This window comes from Trachurus trachurus (genome assembly GCF_905171665.1).
Source record: "Trachurus trachurus genome assembly, chromosome: 19".
Taxonomy (NCBI): domain Eukaryota; kingdom Metazoa; phylum Chordata; class Actinopteri; order Carangiformes; family Carangidae; genus Trachurus; species Trachurus trachurus.
The window spans coordinates 19,897,633-19,913,027 of NC_139913.1; the positions used below are offsets into that span (position 1 = coordinate 19,897,633).

General features: G+C 43.1%; 1 protein-coding gene across 1 annotated transcript in view; it reads right to left on the minus strand.

Annotated features, from left to right (window-relative positions):
- The window catches only part of trrap (transformation/transcription domain-associated protein), a 79,129-nt gene that overhangs the window by 12,644 nt on the left and 51,090 nt on the right, over window positions 1–15,395 (minus strand). Inside the window, exons 58-66 of the mRNA XM_083994215.1 lie at window positions 13,745–13,940; window positions 13,009–13,127; window positions 12,545–12,691; window positions 11,310–11,410; window positions 8,718–8,919; window positions 7,014–7,175; window positions 2,754–2,844; window positions 2,156–2,361; window positions 846–1,107 (exon numbers count right to left, since the gene is read on the minus strand). Of these exons, the coding sequence (XP_083850341.1) occupies window positions 846–1,107; window positions 2,156–2,361; window positions 2,754–2,844; window positions 7,014–7,175; window positions 8,718–8,919; window positions 11,310–11,410; window positions 12,545–12,691; window positions 13,009–13,127; window positions 13,745–13,940 (1,486 nt within the window). The remainder of the gene's footprint in view (window positions 1–845; window positions 1,108–2,155; window positions 2,362–2,753; window positions 2,845–7,013; window positions 7,176–8,717; window positions 8,920–11,309; window positions 11,411–12,544; window positions 12,692–13,008; window positions 13,128–13,744; window positions 13,941–15,395) is intronic.

Below are 15,395 nucleotides of genomic sequence, written 5' to 3' on the forward strand. Positions count from 1 at the left end.
ACTTTTACACTTTGAGTTCTTTTGCTTATAGTTTTTGTGGAGGAAGGAGCAAAATGAAGTCTTTTGCTATTTTTCATTAAACCTTGGCAGGTTGTTAAGATCAATGCTGCACCAGCTTAGACTGGAAATGCTATGTAATGAAGACATAGAGCAGACACACACACACACACAAAACTATTTTTGACCAACCACTAACCCCAACCCCTGACTGAAATCAAATCATCTGTTTAGAAACCTTAATTACACCGCACAACACCGATGCTCCAGCTGCTCTAAGCGACAGTGCAGTCTCTCCTGACAGCACTAATATGAGCAGCACAAGTGCCCGTGCAGACACAACAAAACCAGTTCAGTATATTGCTGCAGAGGCCAGTTGGGCACCTGGCTCATCATATATACTCGTGTTGACTTACAATAACAGGAGAGCTTCTTTTGTGTGCAGGAAGGTGGTTGATGTCTAAAGGCTTTAGGGAGTGGAGATCAGAGGAGGTGTTGCTGGTTTCACTACCTGGACATTTCTTGCACCTTGTCAGATACTCACAAAGCTGGGTTTTTTTTTCATTGTCTGAAAACGTATTCCTCACGGTTTTTTTTTTGGTCTCTTCAAATTTAAAAGTGTTATGATGAAGTTGGAAAGATGTAATACCAGCGGTGCTGAATGTTAACACGGTTGTCAGGTTTGAAACTTAAGTGAACAAGGAACAAAGTTCAAAAAGCAAACACTGGAAACAGATGGCAGGGATTTGTCAACAACAACCTCAAAAAAAGGACACAACATTTTTGTTTTTCTTTCAATTTGTTATGTATGATTCTGTTTTGTTTTAAAAAAAAATTGAGCAACCAACCTGTTGTGAACTGCCCCTTCATCTTCTGGAAAACGGGGTCCTGGGCTGTGGCCTGAGCGCGGCGGGCTAGGGATTCAGAAGCGGCGCTGGAGAACATGGTGGAAACATTGGAGACGTTCTCCAAGCCGACGCCAAAGGTGCTAACCAGCTTCTTGACAAAGTTGAGCGTATGCGGCGTGATCTTGGCGTCTGACACTGCCCCACTCTTTTCAAAGGCCACTGAATAGCATTTAGCCAGGCCCTGCTGGAGCTGCCTCAGGACCTGCAGAGAGAGTTATATTAATATGAATTAACATGATCTTAATGTTATTCTACAATCTTAGTTAGGTCACATCTTTGTCAAATGGACATAGATTAAAGCTCAAAAAGCTCATCTGACACACATCTATGCAACAAAGACACACACACACACACACAGAAAAGAGAAAGGTGCAGTGGTGTGATGTCGTACAGCAACCGAAGCAGAGGAGCAGGGTGAGGTGATGATGGTGTAGCATTCCTGCGCCCCTGCTTACCCAGTGGAACGAAGCATAGAGCCTGCAGCTGCTGCTGTGCGCCTCAAACCATCACAGATAATCACACGGACACACACACACATCAAAAAACTTCCAGCCCTAAATCCCTTGCTCCATCCCACACACTCATCGCACCCATCCATCAGCTGTCTCAGTCTTCTCTCCCCCCCCACCCACGGACAAGTTCCCCAGTGGAGATGCCGTCCAGAATGGCTAAAACAACTGACAACACCGAGTTCAGTTTGGACTATTGCGTAAAGCCTTACTAATGCGCTGGCAGCCACATAACTTGCTAGGGCAAAAAAAGAGTACGAATTGAAAGAGTGATTGAAGTCGACAACAAAAAGGATTTGAGAAAATTCCAGCTGGGACATAATTAGGTTATGGGGGAAATCTAGTATCTGAAAGTACACTGGCCAATTGGCTATTCTGTCTTCAATATAATCTGTCATTAATATGGTGCCATGGCCTCTTTATGGCAACAGGTTAGTACAGTCAGCGGTGGACAAGACAAGAGATGACCTATTCACAGACAACTTCTATCACCTAAGACTTAAACAGATGTGCTGAACAACAGCAGAGACAGCATCTCCCCAACTGTGGTCATCTGCTTGACCAGGTGGCGTGATACACACATACAGGATTTGCACACTAACTTGCTTTCTCACATATGCACAGGTGCACGACGACAGTCACATCCAGCTGTATTGTTTTCTCACCATCTGATCTGTTGAAATACACAAACGCGTGGCGACAAAGTCAGACACACGCAACCAACACCTTTGTTCTTCTCACCTCTTCGTGCCAGTTCTCCCTGAACCACACCATCTGGTCCACGATGCCCTCCAGGGAAGAGAGCAGGGTGGGGTGTAACTCCCGCTGCATGTGCATGATGCGGCTGCAGCGCCACATCGGGGCAGTGGCCCGGATGGGGCCTGGGTCGGAGGCCCCCGAGTGAGGCTGTGCCCCCACTGAGCTGGGCTGCTGCTGCCCAGATGCATCTGAGGAGAAGAGTGGGTAGGAGGAGGAAAATGGTAGAGAAGGAGATGAGACAGACAGAAAAAAAGGTACACAAAGGAACCAGGAGAAAGCAGGGTAAAAAAAAAAAAAGGATAATCAGGATTGGAGGTGCAAACAGAATGAAAACAAGCTGGCATATTCTACACTTTCTGGCAGTACAAACCATTTTGATGAACAGAAATACAGTCTAGACAGACAACACAGAAGGTTCTGTGGTCCAAAGCACACTGTATTCTATAAACAACTTTTTTCACCCATATGTACTTTAAAATGTAATAACTCGGCATGGTAACTGGAGAAATAAAATAAAAAAAGCTTTTAATGTTCAGAGCGTGGTTAAGAAGAAACACTGCACACAGCTATGTTTACTTACCACTTTTGTAGCGCTCCCTCTGCTCGATCTTGAGCGTCAGGTAAAGGGTGCGGATAGGGAAGTAGACAGCCTGGGGGTACACTCGTCCCACCTAGCAGATAAAAGAGGGTCACAGATTACATTTCAAAGACTCCCCCTCAGGACCACAAAGGAGGGAGAGAGAGAGAGAGAGAAGAGGGAGACAGAGGTGGAGAAGGAGGGGATGGAGAGAGCGAGAGGGACAGAGAGATACTGTTTGTGTCTGGGTGTCAGAGAGAGAGCGAGAGATCATACTGATACAGCCAGAAACCTCTGCTATAACAGAGGGAGTGTTTGAAGCTTTGAGCCAGGGGAGTTATGGAAGTTAAAAACACGTCATGGCTGAATTACAAAACTGAATGTGACTGATGATGAAATTGCCCTCAAGACTTTCAAGAAAAGTCACTGACAACATTGGAAGGCTTAATGGTTGAAGTCGGGACATATGAGGTTTCAAGTTTTAAACGCATAGCAAATTCACCCCAAACTTAGTGGAGTAGGATTCCTTTGATAAGTAATGCAGCAGGTGAATTCAGTGTGTACCTTTGGTGTATAATTTATAAATCTGTCTCAGGTTACAGCTCCGTGTGAAGGTAGGACTAGTTAGCTACATGGCCTGCAGTTCACCATCCAAGATGCATCATGTTCTGAAGTCAAAAGTGCTGATTTCACTGAAAATCTGAAAATCTATTCTAAACCAAGAAATTAATTAACTTTTCAAAAGGAAACTATTTTAAAATGCACACTTGGATATTCTATTTATTTCTGTTGTTTATTCTAACTCAATTTTGAGTTGTATTTAAAATCGCCAATTACTCTCATTATTGCTTCTTAATATGACAGTTTATGGAGGGTGAGTCCTCCATTAGTGAGGGATGCGCATAAGGCAACATAGTGCTACTGTAGCTTTCCTTCATTAATCATTCATTCATTCCTGTAAGCTCAGGTGGCAGAATAGAAACAGTTTATCTAGATACACACCAATTCAGTAAAAGCTGGCAGCAAAATCTCAGACACCCCCCTTCGTTGCCACAATCCCAATTCCACACTTGTCACCAAATTAATTTCTAATTCATAGGAGGGCGCCCACTGTGACACATCGCACACAGAAAATTGCAAAGGAATGAATGAGAGAGGTAAACTAAAGTCGACATTGATGTATGTGTGTGTTTGACACTTGACTATCACCGCGACTGCACAAAGCAAATGCCTAAAGGCACGACATGAGCTGTGACAGAGCTCCCAAAATGCTATGGAGACAAGAGTAAACCCCTGGCATTTTAGCAGAGGTAAAATAAGCTCTTTCCCACAACATTTCCAAATTTGAACACATGAATGAAGATAAATATATACAAACATTTTTATAATTTATCTGCTTCATGTCAAGTATCTTATCTTGGAGGTTTATTTATAATGTGTGGGCTTGTTTGACCATTTACATTCCTCCTTGCCCTGGTACACCTTGTTGTGGTGATGTATTAATAATTATTAAAACGATAACTTACAATAATAATGACTGAAAATACAAAAACAATAACTAGGTTGTTAAAAACTAGAGGAGAGTTTTCCTTTAGATTCTAGGTGGAAGTCATCTGTAAGCCTGGCTTTAGGCCCACTGGTTATTGGGAGAAGACCAAACCACAAGGTTCTCTCAGATCTCAGAGCAAAATTTCACATGCTGCAATTACACAGCTACTTGATCCCTTCTAGGCTCTCGATACGCCTGCAGGGCAGAAAAAGATACCGCCACATCTCAACAACAAAACTGAGCTCAATACTGACTAAAGGTGGGTTGAGGATGGTGGAGGAAGAAGAGAGAAAGGAGAGGGAAACAGAAGAAGCTTTTTCCCCCCTGATATTTTAACCTAAGGCCAAAACCTTTAGGCTTTTCTTCACTCAGTCGACATTCCTCTGATATCCAGCCCAGGTCTTCAGAGGGGCTTTCAAACTGAACAAATCAAGCTTGCACAAAAACTAGCTCAGGTTTAAGGTTGTGAGAGGTGAGAATAGGTCGGCCAACAGCTAACTAGAACATACTGTAGTTCTCCTTAGAGTTGGGACGACTAAAAGAACTGTTCCAGGTCTCGAGTTCTTCAAAAGAGTCCGGTTTCTTAAATGTGAATAACTTTTATTATTAGATGTTCAGTCAGTGGTGTGCTGTAAATGCAGCAGCAAGGCAGGGGAAACTGATGGGATTAACTCAGTGGTAAAAAGGCTGCTGCTGTTGAGGGTCTACGTCTGGGCAGCATGGGCCATACAAAAGGGAAGAAGGAAAATTTCTATGTAATTCACCTACATATAGATAAACATTTTACACTTTCTGTTATAGTTATAATACACATTGGCCACCAGCAAAATACCTTAACTGCTCTTCACTAGCAAAAGAAGAACCACTAAAGTCATGAACCACTCAAAAAAAAATTAGTGTTGCCTCTTACAACTGCAAATTTGCAGTAATATATTAAGAAGCTGGGCTTATGTGTTTAAGTCAAGTGAATACTATACACACAACTCTGCTGCTTATTCAGCAACCACACATTAGCACAACATGCAAGTATGCTGATTCTGCAATTGTTTACACTGGCATTCCTTAATCTCTCATGTTTCCAATTTTTAGGTAATGAATATACAGTAAATGTTCAGACACATGCAAAATGAAAAAATTACACCGCCAAGATGAGAAGTGAAAGACTAGAGTCAGGAGTAACGAGAAGAGGGAGTTCTAAGTGGCAGCTAACAGCAGCATTAAAGATGAAAGAGGAAGTACAGCAGAGAGGAAGAGGAGGAACCAGAGATCAGCACGCTAATGGGAAGATAAGAAATGTCATATTTTGGCGAGGTTGAGGTGGGCTGAGGGGAAGAGGGCGAGCGGTAGACAAGGAGGAGGCAGCAAGGGAGGATGGAAGTGCATGTGGGGAGGGGTGTTGAGATTCTCTGTTAACTTCTGATTCATCTTCCCGACTGCCCCCAGGCGCTCTTCTCCTCACCTTCATCAATATTTCAACATACGTTTTTTAAACATCCCGCCGCCGCAGAGAAACTCTAAATAATTCAGGGACGCGGCAGAGATAAAGCCTGCCATGCATTAAAATGTGGTTCTCTTTACATAAAAAATGGGAGGAAGAAAAGAGTGCCAACCTTTTACCCTTCAGTCATTACAGGGTGATGAGGCCGACCAAAGGAGGGTTCAGTTGGAAAAACCTCTGCATTCATATACATGCAAAAGGCAGCTGCTAGTTGAAGTGATTCAACTCTAACGCAGAGGCTGCAACCTTGTAACAACCAAATGTCCTGCTGAAGTATTCTTTAGATAGATGAACAAGGTACAAAAGTGTTTTATCCATCTAACAATTAATATAATCTAAAAAAAAAAAAAAAATCCAAGACAAAAAACAATAAATGCAAATTATTCAACATTTTCATTTAAGATGCATCAAGATAGGTGGTTAATAGGCTTCACAGTAGACCATCTGCATGTTAAAACATGAAACAGATTGTCAAGTGATCATCACTTCATCACAGCCTTGGTCTGTCTTTTCAGGGTCCTTCTACACATGAAAACTGCATTACCCACTTGGATTTCAAAACCCTGTCTCTTCCCTCTCTTCTCCACATTTCTATCATGTGCTCTATACAATATTCCTGCTCTGCTGAGAGGATTGGTTGTTTGTTATAGGAGACTACTCTTTGAAGATCACCCTCTCCAAATTGTGCAGAAATAATACTCCATTAAGCAAAGCAAATTAGTCCTTGGTTTAATTACTAGCTCTGTTCCCGCAGTGCGGATGCGTACGATATTAACTTTATAATCATTTCTTGAACAAATAATTTAAGAACCAATTCAGCAGGGACTGGTGAAAGCCAATAAATTGCTAAAAGGGACAGTGAAAGAGTCTGAATGCTTAGTTTGGTAAATAGAAAGCAGGAGAGAGGCCACTTTGGCGTGAATGCAGTTAATTTATCTTGATTAGAAAGATGTGCTTGAGCACTAATGCTAACACACCAGCCAGATGTGAACCCCCCCTCCCCCAGAAATGGATGGAGGAAGCCAAAGAAAGCATCAATATTTGATCTGAAGGGCAGGCATCCAGACACGAAATTTAAGAACATGAAAAGTAAAAGCAAGAAGCAATAGATGACATATTCAAAATAGAAAGATTATTTGACAGAAGCTGTTTGACGGATGTTTTCATTGGAAGCTGAAACCAATGATTTTGTCATTTTTGTTTGTTCAGGCCTCACCTGACTGATAAGGTTGAGCAGAGGTTTGCCTTCTGAGCCGACCAGGCAGGTGAGGAGCTGTGGTATCCACGCCAGCCACTGGATGGGTGGGACTCCAATGCAGTACTTGTCCACAGCATCTGCCAGGGTGTTCTTGTCATCAAAGCTGAGCAGCCACAACACCTAGAGGAAAAGACCGGTGAGAAAAGCAGGATGTGAAAAACAAAACAAAACAAATGCAAAACTATCCTGCCAAGGTAGAAATATTCCATGAATTTAACAAAAATAACTATTGTTAGACAAGAGGTAAGGACTCTGTCATTAATCAGACCATTGGTGCTTGGCTTCCCTGGCTCTCTCACAGCAGGGAGGGGACTGCAGAGGAAAGAATGAGTACACCTTCTCCCCATGATCAAAGCTGAGCTAATGTGGAGGTGATCTCTCTTCCCCTGGTGTGCCTCTGTGTGCGTCTAGATTATGATGAAGACATTAACCCCACTCAAACCCCCCAGGCTCTCTTCGGCGAGCCAACCCGGGGTACACAGATTGTGTATAATTACTGATAATGACTGGTCATCTCACTTCATCCATCAGGACTAAGCACTGCCAACCCAGCTTGGCAGCACAATACCAGAGAGGGTCAGCAGAAAAAAAAAGAGAAAAAAATCTAACTGGAATGGGAAGCTCGTATGAGCCATTATTAGACCAGATAATGACAGTAATGTCTGATGTTAACACAGAACATGGCAAGACCATATTTACTATTTATTCAACCTGACACACAGTAGTTGGTAGCTTTGGCGCTCTAGCTGAGCCTTTCCAATCCAACTCTCCTGTGGCTCTTTGAAAAAAAGAGACCCAGCGGGCAGTACACTGAAGTTTTCGCAAATTTCTCGTTCCCCTCCAGCCCATAAATTATAGAAAAGAGTCCAATTTTTAAAAGCCCTTTTTAAAAAGTAAAAAAAAAAATCAAGAGAGAATTTACCTAAATTTGCAATAATTTTCTTGCATTTTGTGCTGTAATTATCCATTTAGATGTTCCTCTTTTTTCTGATATTGAGCACAACCTGACCTGAATATATTATAGCAGAGCACAGGAGCTCTCAACCTAGTGTGAGCATAGAGAGGATGCTTGTTAACAACGAGTCTATGCCTTCACCTCCCAACACGGAGCTGAACTGGTAAGTAGTGTAGCGTTAGACTGTTTGCCATTAAGTCTGTTAACCCCCCCCCCCCCCCCACCCCACCATGTGCCAGAGGATGGCCTTCACCCCACTATTGATCTGCCATGGGAACCCATCCACATTGTATACCCCAGGACTGTAATCGATCAAATTACTTCTCTCTGCTTGTAACTGTGGCAGCATCTGAGAGAGTGGGGGGTGGTGGAGGTGCAGTCCTCTCCTCAGCACCAATAATATATGGACTGGATAGGGTCAGGAAACAAGGGAATTAACTGTGACCCAAGCTGGGGAAAAAAAGCCCAACCGAGGCTTTATTTTTATATATAAAAAACTGATTAGGTGCAGAAACAGTTGCTGACATGCTATTTTCATATGCCCTGGGGGTGGGGGGGTGGGGGTGGGGGGTGGGTTAAGGGTCCAATGAAGACAATAGATAAACAACAGTGATGTATGTTGATTCTACATTTACAAGCAGTCACTAAATTTTGCCCACAACACATACGATCCCCACAACAAGCCTCCTCCTCAGATCCCTTCTCACCTTCGCTAGGTATTTGCGGGACTTGCTTTCGTTCTGGTGGCGGCAGGCGTGGAGGTAGCAGGTGATGGCAGAGACCCCCAAGTGGAGCTGGCGGTCCTTGACAAAGATGTTCTCCAGATAGTCGCCCCACATGGCCCAGGCCTTCACCAAGACATCGTGCATCTGTACAGCTGCTGAAAAGGCCTTGTTGGCCTCCTCTGACCTGGAACAAAGAAGGAGGTGTAGACGGGTTAAAGTGGCGAGGGCGCGTGAGTGAAGGGAGGCAGCTGGAGGGGGAGGAGAGGGAAATGGATTGAGTGAAAGGGAGGCCAGAGGATAGAAGAGAGACACAAAATAAAGAGGGACGCTTAACAGACGGGGGGAGGGCAGAATGAATTGAAGAGCTGGATGTAATATTTGTGTCAAGACTGGAGAGGGGGGTTGGAGGGGCAAAATAAAAAGAGAGGGATGAAGTGTAGGAAACAGATTATGATGATCATATTCTATATTATGTACTGCACATCAATAAGCGCCATATTTTATTTGCTGTAATCTTCAAGGCCTTTCCACTTGGCATTACAGAGTAAGCATTTAACCCAGCATGAATTAATGTCACAGAGGGTTCAGCTGTTTTGCAAGACTGTAATATGAGTTGAACCCAACTCTATCATACTGTGAAGATCAATCCATTTAATACCGGGTGACATACGAGCTTAACGTCTTCGTATTTAATCAGAAATGACAGAGCCTCAGCAAGGTAAAAAATCTCAGCGCATCATCTGTATACAAATACATTGACCGTGAAGAGCATTGCAACCGCTTAGAGAAATCTGCAGCCTGATAAAACCTGAGGATCCTTGGGATTTTTTTTATCCTGCTAGTGCAATCTAGCAGTCACACTTAAAAGTATTCAATTTGGACACCGTTAAGTAGCAGGTAAGGGAACAGGCAGGTGAAATCTGGCATGAGACCCAAGTTTTGACTGCACCAGTTATGCTGACAGGGAAATATATTCTGACTCATCAGCTGTTTTCACCACGCCAAGCAGTTTCTAACCGCTCGCTGGCACCCACTCTGAATAATCTTCACACACCTTTCAGCCTTTGATTAATAAATAAGATGCAAGAGGCACCTCGAGACACACTGCCTCGCAGTCAAAACAAGGAGACAGGCCTGTCAATGGAAAAGGCTTCCTGAGCTACAGTTGGTAAATGGACCTCCATTTTTAGGAGCGCTTCCAGAACTACTCTCCCACTTACTTACTTATAGTGAAATGGTCTCCCAAGCCAATCAATTAAAATGTGTTATTATAAAAGGCATTTTGGCATGTGATTAAGAAATGGGAGCTTGATTGCTATGGGAGTCAGAGCCGAAGACCCTCCAGTAATACTTAATGGGGTTGCCACAGTCACTTTGCCAGTGTTAAAGAACATTAACAGTTTCTACTACCCGGCTCAACAGGAGCGCAGGCACCCAACAGACTGTCAAATCTCTGACACCCGTTTAATTGAATGATCCCAAAATCCTGTGTGCATGTGGATGCACATGCACACACTCACGCATTGCACAAGCACACATTGCACACAACGACTCCTTCTCAACCCCTAACCCCCACTCTGCTGTTAATTCTCCCCCAGTGTAGGGGAAACTTAATGATTGCAATAAACCCTGCTGAGGTGGAGGCAAGTTCTGCTGATCCCATAGATTCCTGCAAATTGCCTCGAGTTAATTATTGAGCTGCATATACATTTATTAAGCCTTCCTCAATTTGTCTTTCACCCCTCAGGATGCCATGTCACGTCAAAGATGATGGGTGAAAAGGGGGGTTGCTGAAGGGGAGGGGCTGTTAAAAAGAGCGCTGCTGTGGGGTGTGCACAGCCCAACAGCATGGAGGGAGCAGTCTAATGCTCCACAGGCAACTCCTGTAGCCAAAAACACATTACTGAGACTGTCACAAGCTGATGACACAGATGTGCATCAACATCGAAGCCACGTCATGGGGGTTACCTAGTAACATAATCTCAGAGATGCGTCAGCGAGAGGAGCTTATTAAATACGAATGCCTTGTCCTCGCAGGAGAAAAAAAACCACTGACACAGTTTTAGGACAATGCGATAACGAACAAAGGGAAGACATTGACAGAGGGAATTGCTTTACATTGTCAGAAACATAAAAGGTGAGAGAAGCTAATCTAAAGTTGGCCATACAGTGACAGGGCCTGTGTTAAGGTGGAGCAGTAGTCAGAAACCTCTGTTACACAGAGATCTGACTGTACTGCTGTTAAAAAGCAGCCTTTGTTACGGTGCCTTTGTTTAGACTGAACCAAACAAGCCGGCGTAACGCTGCCCCGCGTCTGGAATGCAGGTGTGACGGGGAGCACTACGGAGCTGGGCGTCCTGTCCAGCCGTGAAAGCTCTCTTTCACACAGACGTTGGTCCGGCTCCGCGACTACCTCCGCTGCCAACATAGAGGCGGAACAAATGCCCCCCCACTTCTGTGTTTGTACCGTTTTATACTGAACAGCGAGGGGGAATAATAGCACAACATTCCCACCCTGAGCAGCCGCTGTAAAAGCGGCTGAAGACAGACCAGCTGGAGCTCTAGTGGACGTACTTGTTGATTTGAGCCAGGAACATGCCCTTCAGAGCGTAGAACTCCGCCGTCATCTCCTTGGTGAAGTACTTCAGGTTGGTCGACTCTATCACCTCCAAACCCTGACAGATAGAGACATATAGAGATTACACTTCAAACAAAACCGCAGTAAAGGAGATTTGCATTTGAGTGGAACGGAACCCCGGCATTTTGTTTAAGAAGGAGCCATAATTACAGGTGAAAAACAAACAAACTGCAAGGTGTTCATTAAGAAGTAAGAAAAGAGGTGTTAAGGGAACTAAACTTCCATTATGGCGAGCCTCTGATTAGGTGTCCCCTATGTACCGCTGTGACAAACGATGTGTAGCAGGAGAGAGAGACGGAGAGCACCAGAGGATATGAGATAGAAGCGAGAATGAGAGAGAGAGAGAGGAGTGTCTACTGGCACTTTTAATGACTTGTGGTGTGCTGGACTGCTTCTATTAATCAGAGTACTCCATGGGCTTAAGAGCAAGCTCCTGAGTTACACTCTCTTATAAGTCTCCCTGCTATAACTTGTCACCTAGAGCCACCCTTAACACTTCTTGCTCTTACTACTTTTCCCACTCAAAGTATCGCTAACTATGCTTCCAGCTACTGCCAGCAGAAATCCACCCAAGTGCTTAAATGAGACTACATGCATCAAATGTGTTCTTCAGTAGAGATGGGCTCGTTTCAAATTTGGAGCATTCATTACCACGGTCCAAATCTCCTGCAGCTGTGCTAAATTATGGTGCAGATGTTGCATGGGTACGATATATTTATCATGTTTTGATCACACATAATTGGATTGTACAAGCAAAAATGATTTTTGCTCTTTCTGCAGAGTGACTTTGCCAATAAAATATTTCTAGAGTTGCTTGAATAAGCTGAAATGAAAATGGTGAAAATATAAAAATGTGTGTATTTGATTGATATTATTTGAAAGATTTTTAACAGGACAAAAAGACTAAATTTATGTGTGTAATATATTACACATTGTGGGGAGAGTCTTCATAAATAATCCTGGAATAAATATACTGAATACATCAATCTAGTGCAAGTATTTCTCTAGGATAATACCACATTGAAAGACTTCAACACTATTAAGTTACAATATCTGAAGTTTTCTTCAGTAAAACATCAAAGGAATGGGAGCAGAATAAGTCATGTAAGTTTATGGTTGCATATCTATATTTGATGCACAGTAACTGAGAGATGGTCACATCCCATCTTACCTGCATGCATTCATTCTTGCCCATGACGCCAGCCAGCTGCAGATAACATTTGACCTGCTGTCTGATCTTCTGGAAGCAGTCAACAATGGGCACAGTGGGGATGGTGTGGATTCGACTCAGGATGTCCAGAGCCACATTGACCAGACCCTACGGAGACAACAGTGTGATGTCATTTTGCAAATACATTCAACATTTTTTAGAGATCTTAGACTGTTGATACAAATCATGAGTGAGATTGACTGATCCATGGTCTCTCTCTACCAATAATTACTGGCGTTTAAGGTGGTGTGACTTATATCAGTCTCAAATACTTTGTAAAAGCTCCACATGGCAGGTGGTGATGGTTGACTATAAATAGAAATTCCAATGACCAATCACATGTTTTTAATGAAAAACTGGCTGATGATGATCAGTGGGTGATCAATCTGGGCATCCCTACTGAGAAAGACAAAGTGAACCATTACCTGTTTGCGTCCTATCTTGCCGTACTGAATGATAGCAGAAGCCGATGCATGAACTCCTAACATGGCATTGTTGTTGTTTGGATCGTGCTGTGTGTTTGTCTCGTACGCTGTCACGATGGCTGTGGAGAGGAACAATACAATCACAAACATGGCATTGTCATGGTTAAAAAAAAATAAGCAAGAAGAAATGAACTTAGAGCAACATGAACCCTGGGAATATTCTAGCTCTCTGAAAACGCTGCTGTCACAACACAGAGGGCACTGGGGACACCGAATGTATTGAACATGAACAGTAAATGGGCCATGGCGATGAATTTCATCAGGAATATTTCATTTCACTTTAACATGAGTTTGAAGGCTGTCACGTATAAATGAAGTGGATTTCATTGGCATGGTGCTGCAGAACCAGTGCTATTATTTCAGCTCCTCACAGAGCAAGTTGGAGTTCAAGTTGCTTGAGACATCACATTTTGCAGTGGCTGCCTCTCTGAATGGTTTCAAAGTCACTGCGGGAGAGAGCTGGGGCACTGAGTAAGGTAAATACAGTATGTGTGTGTTACGTCCTGCAGTAAGACAGAGTGCTTTAACAAGCTGACATTTGGAGATGCACAGAAACCCTGAGGTGCTTCTGCACTTTGTTACCTTTTAAAGAAGACCCCTTTCTGTTAAACATAAGCAGCAAAAAGAGAGGTCTGCATGATTTCTAAAAAACACAAAAAAAACATGTGTGTCCTACCTTGGTAGTGGTGCTGCCGCCACATGAAGATGCTGCTCCAGTGGGACAGGTCATCTGAAACAATGGGCAGTCGGTTCCTCCAGGTTTTCACCACAGTCTTCATGTCGTGCAGGCTGGTGTTGCGGCCCAGGTTAGCTGGCTGAAGCCCTGCATTAATCTGGGCCGCCTCTTGGAGCTCAATTATCTGCTGTGCCGCCTGGAGAGAAATCATAGGGTTAAACCTGAGCCCTCATACGACATCACTTGACCACACTTCACTCCTTTGACTCTTAACTTTTAACGGCGCATGCCAGATGGCAAATCTGGAGCCACGGCAACTGGTAAATGCTTTTCCGTGATTGCAATGGCTACCTTTTTTGTTTACAAGTAAAATTCTGTGTTCCCAGGCCTGCTCCACAGTCTCCTTCAAAGCTTTGGTCCAGACAGTGGACCAGCTGCGCTTAATCTTGTTAATATTTTGTCCACACATCTAAACAAATGTACGCTCCAAGCCAAATTTCCTGCTTGCTTTGCACGGCATTAGACAGCATTGTGTCCATCTGCTGTCCATCCGCAACGGGTCACTTATTTGTAGTTTATGAAATCTCCTTTTCTTTCATGTTCTTTGAATGCTTTAGAATGAAACACAGGTCTTTTGTATTTCTGCCTCATCTTACTCCCAATATATATTTTTTTCTTTGGTGTTTGATGTCCAGCACAACACCGCAGAATATGCCTAAAAATATCTGAATGAATCTGAGGCAAAAGAAGGGTAAAGGAGCATGATAAGAAATAGTAAGATAAGGTGATACCATGGTTAGAAAGCAAGGTGGATATGTGGGATATGGGCTGTTCGGAGATCAGGGTTTAAGTGGATAGATGGTGTGGGAGATGTGGTGATATAGATGAAAGAAACCAGAAAAAAAGGTGACAGAAAGACAGAAAGAGGGTTCATGAAGTTGCTGCAAAATAAAAGAAAAACTGAAACTCAACACATGGACAGTCAAAAAACATAGAAGTCAAGTAGAAGATGGAGTTAAATTATAAGAAAATACTGCGTGGGTATTGACAGATAAGAAGAAAGAAGACAATGTTAGGGTTTGCCCTCCTCTAGGTCACCAGCTTAAGACTCATTCTTAACAATCCCATGGACTGAAAGCCTCCAAAATGAGATGGATCAAAGCAACCGAAAACCTCTGAGGGCAGCTGAGCTCAGGATCTAAAACACAGCTGCGAAAAAAAAGCAATGCTTTCTCTCAGCATCTTGCTGCAAATTAGCACACTTATTGTTTATTAATGACCCAAGGTAATTTGTATCTCCCCTTTCTAATCAATTAGTAGACTTGGGACTGCCCAAAGCACATGTGAACAAAAACATTTTCTTTGGTATCAGAAATGCAGTCCAAGAATATATTTTTACACCACCAAAATAATTTTGCAGAGAAAATCATAATCATTTCCTACAGCGCTTCAATAACTCGAATATAGCACAGAAAAGACAAGGAGATGGGAAAATGATAAGCGAGGGCTTTCTATCTCATTCCATGAAAAGAAGCCTCATTGATTGGCCCAAAGCTGCTTTGTGAACATATGATCAATCATTCCATTATAACTACTCATCAGTCAATATTAATGCCAACTCTCATAATCAATACGGTGGGTGATAATCCAT